Source organism: Chiloscyllium plagiosum, chromosome 39 (genome assembly GCF_004010195.1).
Source record: "Chiloscyllium plagiosum isolate BGI_BamShark_2017 chromosome 39, ASM401019v2, whole genome shotgun sequence".
Taxonomy (NCBI): domain Eukaryota; kingdom Metazoa; phylum Chordata; class Chondrichthyes; order Orectolobiformes; family Hemiscylliidae; genus Chiloscyllium; species Chiloscyllium plagiosum.
This window is the reverse complement of record NC_057748.1, coordinates 18,910,450-18,921,938: the sequence shown is the minus strand read 5'-3', so window position 1 is coordinate 18,921,938 and position 11,489 is coordinate 18,910,450. Positions and strand designations below refer to the sequence as shown.

Sequence of the window (11,489 nt, the reverse complement as noted above, 5' to 3'; positions counted from 1 at the left end):
CTAATTTTGGCGTCATCTGCAAACCTACTAACTGTACCTCTTATGCTCGCATCTAAATCATTTATGTAAATGAGAAAAAGTAGAGGACCCAGCACCGATCCTTGTGGCACTCCACTAGTCACAGACCTGCAGTCTGAAAAACAACCCTTCACCACCACCCTCTGTCTTCTACCTTTGAGCCAGTTCTGTATCCAAATGGCTAGTTCTCCCTGCATTCCATGAAATCTAACCTTGCTAATCAGTCTCCCAAGGGGAATTTTGTCGAACGCCTTACTGAAGTCCATATAGATCACATCTACTGCTCTGCCCTCATCAATCCTCTTTGTTACTTCTTCAAAAAACTCAATCAAGTTTGTGAGACATGATTTCCCTACCCACAAAGCCATGTTGACTATCCCGAATCAGTCCTTGCCTTTCCAAATACATTTACATTCTGTCTCTCAGGATTCCCTCCAACAACTTGCCCACCACCAAGTTCAGGCTCACCAGTCTATAGTTCCCTGGCTTGTCTTTACCGCCCTTCTTAAACAGTGGCACCACGTTTGCCAACCTCCAGTCTTCCGGCACCTCACCTGTGACTATCGATGATACAAATATCTCATAAAGAAAAATAAAATTAACAATAAACAAATAAATAATACAACTCAGTGTAGCAAAATATTAGTTCTCTATCTTCGAGAGCATTAACCAATACACATTCATGAATTCTCAATTCTTCCTCTCTGGATACCAGCTTTGTAGACAAGATCATCATGGCGATATAAAAGCCCTTATTAGAGTGGCAGATAAGTCTGTTTCTAGGGAATCCAAAAAGGGCTCTCATCTCTTATAAAAAAACCTCTGTTTTTTGGTGCACCATACTTGTGAGAAAGTCCAAAGGACTAACCTACACCAACCCAACAGACCTGGAGGATTTTCAGACACCCAACAGAACAGAATTTTTTTCTCGCACAAAAAGTACAGATTTTAAAAGGTTTATTCCTATGTGCATCTGTGGGGTACCCTGGGCAGGCCCAGGAGAAGAAAGACCGGGTCTATCTCCAAATTCAGTCCCTAAGATTCTCTCAGTCTTGCCTACAACAGCACTCCAATATGTGCGAAGCCTGAGTCAGGACCACAAACAATGAGCAAGAATGACTGTAGCCATTCTACATTTGAAATGGGTGACACGGTGGCTCAATGGTTAGCAATGCTGCCTCATAGCGCCAGGGACCTGCGTTCGATTCCAGCCTCAGGCGACTGCCTGTGTGGAGTTTGCACATTCTCCCCGTATCTGTGTGGGTTTCCTCCAGGTGTTCTGGTTTATGCCCACAGTTCAAAGATGTGCAGGTCAGGTGAATTGGCCATGCTAAATTGCCCATTGTGTTACGTGCGTTAGTCAGAAGGAAATGGGTCTGGGTGGGTCTTCGGAGGGTTGGTGTGGACTTGTTGGGCCGAAGGGCCTGTTTCCACACTGTAGGGAATCTAATCTAAAAAAACATATTGAGAACACTCTCACTTTGAATTTCAAGGGGCGATCTGGAGCGAAATGGACCCTAAGAAGAATCTTCAACTGCATGGCATGGGTCCTAATACAGATAGAGATCCTTCTTGCATTTTCCCAAATATACTCTCATGTCTCAGAGGAGATCTCAAACCCCAACTCTCTCTCCCAGACTTCACAGAACCGCTCAGTATCATCCGAGGGGTCACTCTCTAGCAAATGATAAAGGATGCTAACAGCAAGCGTGTTCTTAGCACTGAGCACCCTCTTCTCTATGTCAGACCTATTAAGAGTCGGGTAAAAGTGTGGTTCTTTTTTGAATAAAATTTCTGATCTGAAAAAAGCGGAAGAGGTCTCTTCTAGATAGTCGTACTTAAGAGTTATTTGCTCAAAGGACGTCATTGCTTCTCCCCCAAATAAGTCACCCAAGGAAGACAAACCCCTAGCTGCCCATACTTTAAATCCAGAATCCATTATTCCTGGCTGAAAATTTGATATACCAATTATAGGGGTGAGAAATTAGGTTTTAGCTATATTGCCCTCACTCTGTCACATTGTTCTCCGTGCTTTAACAGTATTGATAATTATTGGGTTATGACAATACTCCGTAACTGCCCTTATTTTGTCGAAGACCAACAAACTAATAAGGGGGCACTTTGCCTGAGAAGCTTCAATAACCATTTTGATGCTTGGTCCCTGCATGCCCAGTCACTTGCATAAGACAAAAGAGAGTGTTTAATATCTGGGAGATCTACTCCCCCCAGTCTGTGGGATAGTTGCAATTTGAGGAGAAAGTGAGGTCTGCAGATGCTGGAGATCAAAGTTGAAACTTTATTGCTGGAACAGCACAGCAGGTCAGGCAGCATCCAGGGAACAGGAGATTCGACGTTTCGGGCACAGGCCCTTCTTCAGATTCCTGAAGAAGGGCCTGTGCCCGAAACGTCGAATCTCCTGTTCCCTGGATGCTGCCTGACCTGCTGTGCTGTTCCAGCAATAAAGTTTCAACTAGTTGCAATTTGGTCAACTTGGTAAGGAGCTGCTTATGGTTCCAGATAAAGGAGCTGAACCAGCCATTAAGTCTCCTGAATAGCTGTCTGGGAAAGATAAAAAGAAGCATTTGCATGGGGTATAGCAAACGAGGGGGTTACGAATATACCTAAACAGATGGCCTCTGCCTGTGGTTCAATCATCAATGTGAACAACAATGGTGAAGGAGGACAACCTTGTCGACTGCCCTAAAAATATTAAAATTATTGGATTGCACACTGTAGGGAATCTAATCTAAAAAAACATATTGAGAACACTCTCACTTTGAATTGGTGAGAACTGTGGCCTGAGGATCACTATTAAGGACCCTTACCCACTTAATAAAAGCTTCGCCTAGGCCAAACCATTCTAAAGTATAGAAGAGATACAGCCACTCAACCTGATCAAGTACCTTCTCTGCATCTAGGGAGATCATTACTCCGTGTACAAATTGTTGTTAACAGGCTTGAATCATGTGACATAATCTCCTAACATTGTTTGAAGATCTGTGGAGAGAGTGAAGACTGCGGATGCAGGAGATTGGAGTCGAGAGTGTGGTGCTGGAAAAGCACATCTGGTCAGGCAGCATCCGAGGAGCAGGAGAATCAACGTTTTGGGCATAAGCCCTTCATTAGGAAGGTCTGAAGATTTGAAGATCTGTGGCCTTTTATAAAGCCTGTCTGGTTCTTTTTGACAATGGAAGGCAGCACAGCCTCCAACCTTAATGCAAGGTCTTAGACAGAATTTTGAAGTCAACATTTAAAAGTGAAATGGGCCGAAAAGAAGCGTAATCCTTGGGGTCTTCCTTTTCTTAAGAATAAGAGAGATATTAACCTCTCTTAAGGATGCTGGGAGGTGGTCATGGCTGTACAAGTGGTTGAACATGTTAAACATTGGCCCTGACAATATGTTTATAATTCTTCATAAAATTCACTCAGAAGATCGTCAGGACCGGCTCTGAAGCTGTTTCACAGCCTCCTGCATCTCCTGTACTGACAAAGAGGAGTTAAGGCAAGACGCTTGTTCAGGGCTATCCCTGGAGGCTCTAAGTTCTTAAAAAAAAAGACTGTCTTAACCCATCTTTCCTCGCAATGCTCAATCTGATATAATTCGGAGTAAAATCTCCGAAATGCCCCATTGATCTTTTTAGAATCACAAGTAAGGGTCCCAGTCCCTTCACTGATTGAGGTGATAGTGTGGGGGGCATTCTTTTTCCTGGCAAGATACACTAAATACTTGCCTGGTCTATCACCATGCTCAAATAACCTTTGTTTTGCAAAAGCAAGTTCCTTTCTGGCTGTCTGTGCGAGTATGGAACTCCATGTAGACCGAAGTGCTGTGATCCTCTGTAGCTTAGCCACCGAGATCCTTTCAAAGTATGCCCTCTTGGCTGCCCTCAACTCTGCCTTGAGCAAATGCTGCTGCTCTTCCTTCTGCCACTTCCTACTGGCAGAGTAAGAAATAATTATCCCCGGCATAAGCCTTAGCAGTTTCCCAAAGATGGATGGATTATTGGCTGAATCTGAATTAATGAATAAGAAAGATCTGAATCCATTAGAGAAATACTCAATGAACTTACTGTCTTTAAAAATAAAGGGATCCATTTGCCAGTGTCTCGACCCTGTTATATTGCCCCTAACCTTAACCAATACATACACTGATGGTAATTAAACACTAAAACCGGGCTTGAACTGCTCTTAAATACGCATTCAGCCATCACAACCTCCTTCATCATTCCCTCCAGCTTGAGCCGCATCCCAGACACAAGCAAAAAAAGAGAGCAAATAATAATGCTAACAAAGAAAAAATTAAAAGTAAGTACTCCACCCACCCCCAACTATAATTTAACATTGGTAAGTATTAAAAAAATCCAAAAAACTTTGTTTAAGAGAAAAAAACATGCTTGTCTATACACATTAAACCATCCAGCTGACTTCAGTGTGTCCACAACATTTCTTGCTCTCCCTGGAGAGTCAAATGAGTGCATGGATCCATTAGAAACAATACGGAGCACTACTGGATACCTTAGGGAATACTGAATACTGAGTTCTTTTAGCCTTCTCTCGATATCATCAAAAGACTTCCTTTTCCGAATCACTGCCGCTGAATAATCCTGGAAGAACATAATCCTGAAGCTCTCCTAAATTAAAGCATCCGTCCCCTGGGTTCTGGATGCATCCACAACTCTTTGTTTGTCCCCGTAACTATGGAACTGCATAAGGACAGGGCGAGGCCACTGGCCTGAACCTGACCCTTGCACACTGTAACCCAATGAGCTCTCTCAATCTTCACCTGCCCTGCTGCAGCTTCCATTTGAAGGAATAGCAGCAACCAGCTCTCAGAAAAAAAACTCACTGGCTGATCGCCTTCCGTCCCCTCTGGCAGACCAACAATGTGAATATTCTTCCGCCTCCTCCTGTTCTTGAAGTTGTTGACTTGTTCGGCTAAAGTACGAATCTGTTTTTCAAGGCCTTGGATCCCTCCTTCAAAGAATCACACACAGTCTATGCCTCCGTGGTTCGGTACACGACCTCATCCATTCTTTTACCAAGGCCTTTAAGTTGCTGCTTATGTTTTTGAAGCACAGCTGAATGCGGGTCCAGTCTACTTTTGAACGTTTCTTTGATCGTAGTTTTGATTGTGGCTTTGATCTTCGACAACTTTGCAAACTCCTAGACCAGGGCCTGGTAAGTAATCAGGTCCTTAGAGGTAGTGGAGGGAGTCACAGCCGAGCCTGCAGGTGTGTTCAATGCTTCTGGCAGGAGTTCTCAGTGTTAGGACATTTTCGATCCTTTGCCATGCTTTGTCATCTCCAGGAGAAAGTGAGGTCTGCAGATGCTGGAGATCAGAGCTGGAAATGTGTTGCTGGAAAAGCGCAGCAGGTCAGGCAGCATCCAGGGAACAGGAGAATCGACGTTTCGGGCATAAGCCCTTCTTCAGGCCCTTTGTCATCTCCACTCAACAAAACACGGTAAGTAACGATTCTATAGCTCTTTTAGAGTTGGATTTTAAGTAGATAACTTAGGTGGAGTGGGCAGAGCACTACTTTGCCTGTGCTGTGATGCAGAGCTCAGCAAAGCAGACTATTCAGATCGCTGCCATTGGATTCCCCCAAAATATAAACTTTAATTTGAATTCTGACAATAATGTAATAATTTAATATGGTCCATATTATTTGACATAAATCTTTTGGCGTTATTATATGTCCAAAAATGAGTAACATTGACAGTTACCATTGATATAACAAGTATAACATGAATAGCTAAAAATATATTTTACACTACATTTTTCAAATTATATTCAGATCATGCATTATTCAACACTGAATTAATTACTTTTATTCCCTTCTGCTTTTGATTCATAAGTTCCCAAACTGACCAAGCTCCCTAACTTTCCAGATCAAAGGTCTTTCTCAAGGAGTTCTTTCAAGGCCTTCCTTCCAGTAAATGAGCAAGGAAACCTTCTCTGCTCATATGTAGCCTCAGACAATCCTTTCCATTAACTTGCTACCAATTAATTAAAATCTTGTGAAATAGATGCATTTGAATGTTTAATCTGACGACTGGTTTAATGTAAGTTTTAATTCAACAATAACTGAAAGGTAATTGACTAAAACATTCTTAATGAATAGGCAAGAGTTAAAGGTTACTATTCATACATATAGACTCACAAACACTTAGCACTGGCCTATACCTGTGTTTACCTATTATTTACTTATCTATGCTATTTAACTGTGTGATCTGCCTGTATTGCTCGCAATAAAAAGCTTTTCATTGTGCCTTGGTACACGTGACAATAAATTCAATTCAATTCAATTTAATATCTGACTTACCTTCCAGAACCCGTACATCTGTTGTGGCTTACCTTTGGAAGGCTGTGCATTGTTTTCTATTGTGAACTTTTGTAATATTTGCAACAGTAGCGGTCGAAGTAGGTCAGAAGTCAGAACAATATTGCCACTACTCCTCAGGAAAAATTTCAGTGTCACCAATGCTTTGTAAGCCAATTCCATTTCTTCAATGTGGACCATATCCTATCATAAAAGATATAATGTAATGATTTGAACTGAATACTTGTTGTAACTTGAAAAATTGTGACATGTTTTTCTCAATCCAATCTTCTATATAATTTCAATGAAAAGCATTAATGTTGAATCTTAGTGAATCATTCATGGATAGGCACAGTGGATTAAATCTTGTATGCTATGTCATAATTACAGCAATGTACAAAATATCCAGCTTGTGTTGCAATGTAAAAACTCTTACCAATTAGATTAGTTGCTCTCAGACATCATTGAATTGAGTCACTTATGATTATATATTCAGGACATAATTTGTACCATTGGTACTAAAGAAAGCAATATGCAGATTTTAATGTGTTTGACAGAGATCCCACCCAGTTGTTATAAAACTGGTGATAATCCTGTGCTCTTTCTCCCTAGCAGTTCCTATGGACTTAGCTCGACACTGTTGGGCTTCCCACGCTCCAGTAAGTCAGTAATCTCACCTAAGAACTGCTAGTCAGAGCAGCTAAAATGATTGTAACAAAATCAGCCAGCTGGACCTCATAGAATATCAGTTCCTTGATTGGACCAGATTAACAGTTTCAATCAGGGAGCCCTGGCTGACAGATAAAAAGAGGAGGGTCAGAGATTCTGGTACTCTGGTAGCTGACTCTGAAGAGCCAACACTATAGGCAAGGGCTGTTCATGTGTAAATAAAGGGTGACTTAGTGATGGGATACAGGCTTCTGTGGAGTTATTTCACTGGCGGCGAGAGTAAAACACCATCCTGAAGAAAACCGCATCTAACAGTTGTCTAAGTATTGGGATAAGCAATTCTAACATCATGCCTTTGTTTGAGAAGCTTGACTCATTCAACCCTACTATCTAAGACTCGGCCTATTATGTGAAAAGATTTTGTTATTCTTTCCAGGCAAATGGCATTGTGACAGATGAAAAGCAATAAGCGATTCCCCTGAAAGCAATGCAGCCACAGCCTTTTCAATTATTAGGAGGCTAACTTTCCCTAAGGTACCAAATACTAAAACCTTTCAAGAATTGATGGACATAGTTAAGGAATATTACGACCCAAGCATCCTCTAATTTACTCTCATATTTACTCTGCAATCTGAGAACTGAGGACTCCATATTGGGATTTTTGACTGCTGACAGAAGACAATGACGACTGGTTTAACCTTTAATGGATGTTTAGAGACAGTTTGGTATGTGGGATTAATGTATAACCATGCAAAAGTGCCCAGTAGCTAAAGCCCAATTGGACTTCAAACAGACACTGCAACTGGCTTGATCATTGGAAAATGTGGCAAGAGTTCCAGGGTATTCCAATGGATACCTTTGCCAGTCTGACTGAGCTTGGGAAACACCACTTGAGTAAAGGCAATTGCATGGTCTCACTCAGGACATATCCTGTTCAGAGGGACTCTAGGTCAGCACACAGCAAAGCCCCAAAACAAAGCCAAGATTTAATGAAAGTTAAAATTTTCTTCAGGATCCTGGCTGATAAACAATCATAGTTGCATCTGGTATGTGGACTCGAGACAGCCAAAGAATCCTACTAGACTTAAATGAGTAAGATAATTCTGGTATCCAAGGAGAGTTTCCAGAGAATTCATATCCTGGAAAGTCTGAGTAAGAGAAATCATAGCCTAGTATCCAGGAGAGTGCGTACCCTAGAAAGTCCACTTACATCTGGTTTGGAACAGTTAAATTGCTTAGCTACATCCAAGTCAGAACCAACCAAAATAAACATCTGGCTAAATGGTCATTTGGTTCTAATGGCGGTCAATATCAAGTGTGTTTGCACAAGACCTTGGCTAGGCCAAGAACATATACCAGGGAACCTTTATAGATTAAAGCTACAACTTCAGTTCTGGTCTAGTATGAACAGTAGCTGGTGCAATTACCATTGATTGTAGTAAAAGACTTGAGCCTGAGCTTGATGGGGCAAAATTGGTTGAGAGAGGTTCACCATGATTGGCTCAACATTTTTCAATTAGGAAATGGCTGCTTAAGTGCAGTCCTAATTAAATACCTGGAAGTCTTTCAGGAAGGTGTGGGGACAATCAAAGGAGCCATGGCCATCCTGCATGTTGACCAGGAAGTAATTCTATGATTCTGCAAGGCCCACTCAGTGTCATTTGCCTCACTAGCAAAAGTAGAGGCAGTGAGCAGAAGGCTGAGAAGTAAAGGTATTATCAAACCAGTCCAAATTGTGGAATGGGCAGCATAGGTCAAACCAATTTTGAAGCCCGACAGGTCGGTTCGCTTTTTTGCAGATCTTAAACAAATGATAAAACTATCTTTTGCAACTGGATAAATATTTAATCAATTGGATAGAGGATTTACATGAAAAGCTGACCATGGGGCTTTCCTTCATGAAGCTGGACATGAGCCACACTTACTTGCAATTGTATCTAGACTAGGATTCCCATAAGTATGCTACAAATAATACCCATAAGGGCTTGTACCAATATATGAGCCTGGTGTTCAGTGTATTGTCAGCCTGTTCAATTTTGCAGCAGACGATGGAGAACATTTTGCAAGGTCTACCTCAGGTTGCCATTTATCTAGGTGACATTCTAATAACATGGTAAACTCATAAAGAATGTATAGAGAACTTACTTATAGTCCTAAATCATTTTTCCAAGGCGGTTGTAAGTCTTAGAAAGGAAAAAGGTGTTCCAGGCCCACAAGTGGCCTACTTGGGCTATCGTCAACAAGATCAGGTTACACCCGTTGGAAGATAAAGTGAGAGCGATCATAGGTGCCACAGTTCCCATATTTGTACTGGAGTTTAGGTTTATCCTTTGGCTGGTAAATTATTTTGGAAAGTTCATACATAACTTGGCCTCCATCCTGGTACTTCTGTATCAATTCCTAAAAAATAGTTGTGTAGCTAAGCCATAGCCTTCGGGGAAGTGAAGAAAAATCCTCTCCGGTGTTAGCACACTATGATCCCAAGCGAGATTTGGTATTGACATGTGATGCCTCCCTATATGGCATTGGTGGTATCACCTCATAATTGGCCCAATGGAGAGGAACGCCCAATAGCATATGCATCCAGGACTTTAGCTAATGCCGAGTATAAATTCGCACAGATGGAGAAAAAAGGATTGGTGGTCATAGTCGAAGTCAGGACGTTCCACTAATACCTTGAAAACTCGTGATTGACATGGACCACAAACTCCGGTTTGGCCTGCTTGAAGAGGGCAAGGCAGTGCCATCCATAGCTTTAGTCCCGCATTCAGCAGTGGGCTCTAATACGACGTGCTTCTAATTATAAGTTAGAATACAGTCCAGGAGGATGCATTAAACCACCTGCAGATGCATTGAACCACCTCTCATTAGCAGATACACCAGTGGTGGTACCCCAACGGAACAGTCTGTAACAATATTAAATTTCCTGGACGTGCTCTCAATATCAGCTGACAATATCAGAGTTCGGCCAGAAGTTATTGATGGTGACCAGGACTGGACAAAGACATGGCCATGTTGGTGGACAGTGCTCAGAGTGCCAATAAGGACAAAACTTACAGCAGCAACTCCCCCACATCGCTGGAAATGGCCGGGTAAACCTTAGGCTTAACTGCATGTCTATTATGCAGGTCCTCTCATGGGCTCAATGTTTTTAGTCATTGTACACACCCATGTAAAGTGGTTGAAGGTGCATAAGGTCCATTTGTCAAACATGGGAACAATAACAGAAAAACTGCATACATCTTTTTCAACACATGGAGTCCGGAAAGTATTGGTCACAGATAATGGGCCATCATTTACCAGTAGAGTGAGATAGTGAGAGAGAGAGAGAGAGAGAGAGAGAGAGAGAAGTGTGCCCTGCCCCTAGGAACAGTCAGAAAGGCTACTGGAACCTGTGGGTTTATCCTCTCCATCAAGCATGGATGAGTCATCTGAATTAGAGATGTAGCTACCTCAACACCTTTGCTGCCTGAAGAGGAATGCAATTCTGACTACTAGCGCAAGAGGTAAGTTTCTATACATTACACATCACCTGCATCGGAAGCCAAGTCAAAGGAACCAGATCCAGTGCTAAAATGTCTTATAAGGCTGTGCAAGAAAAAGCACCGGCCTTTGTCCTCAGACTCAGAGAGGGAGGGATGTAATGTGATTGTAATGGGGTCAGCCAGTTGGACCTCATAGTATTTGAGTTCGCTGATTGGGTCTCATCAGGGAGCCCTGCCTTAAAGATAAAAAGAGGAGGGACAGAAATTCTAGCACTCTGACAGCGGACTCTGAAGAGGCAATATGAAAGGTAAGGACTGTTCATGTGTAAATAAAGGGTGACTTGGCGACAGGATACTGGCCTCTGTGGAGTTACTTCAGCAGCCATTGTGGCTATTGAACACACTTGGGGTTACCTTGAGGATCACCCATGGATCTTTAAAAAGACATATGGTGGTTCCCCTTATAGGCTGCAGATAAACCTAGCAGGATTTGATTTGATTTATTATTGTTACATGTACCCACATATAGGGGAAAAGTTTTGTTTTGTGTGCAGTATAAGCAGATCATATTTTACGAGCATCATAGGATTAAACAGAGCAGGGCATTCAAAGATAGCCAGATCAACATTAGATTTGAAATCTGAGAGGTTCATTCAGAAGTCTAATAACAGCGGGCAAGAAGCTGTTTTTAAACCTGTGGTCAAGTGACTTTCTCCAAATCTTGAGTCTCACCATCCTGCACCCAGATTCCACTGCTTCATGGAGGTCATGCCAATATACCTAAGGATCTATAGACCAAGAATCAGCCTATTTAGTTACATGAGGATGCTAGGTAGTTGTTATCCTTGAATCAAGGGACAATAGATGACAAACAATAAGGAACAATTTTATGGAGTAGTATTGGTAAGCTCCTCACACTCACTTCTACTGAAGCCACCAGTGCAATGACAGACAACAGTATGCAGCAGGATAGCTCAAGGACCGACAGAGAAGACTC

The 11,489-nt window shown here is 42.0% G+C and overlaps 1 protein-coding gene across 1 annotated transcript in view; it reads right to left on the bottom strand.

Moving 5' to 3' along the window:
* The window catches only part of LOC122542027 (meiosis inhibitor protein 1-like), a 187,688-nt gene that overhangs the window by 22,743 nt on the left and 153,456 nt on the right, over positions 1-11,489 (bottom strand). Inside the window, exon 22 of the mRNA XM_043679317.1 lies at positions 6,374-6,542. Within this exon, the coding sequence (XP_043535252.1) occupies positions 6,374-6,542 (169 nt within the window). The remainder of the gene's footprint in view (positions 1-6,373; positions 6,543-11,489) is intronic.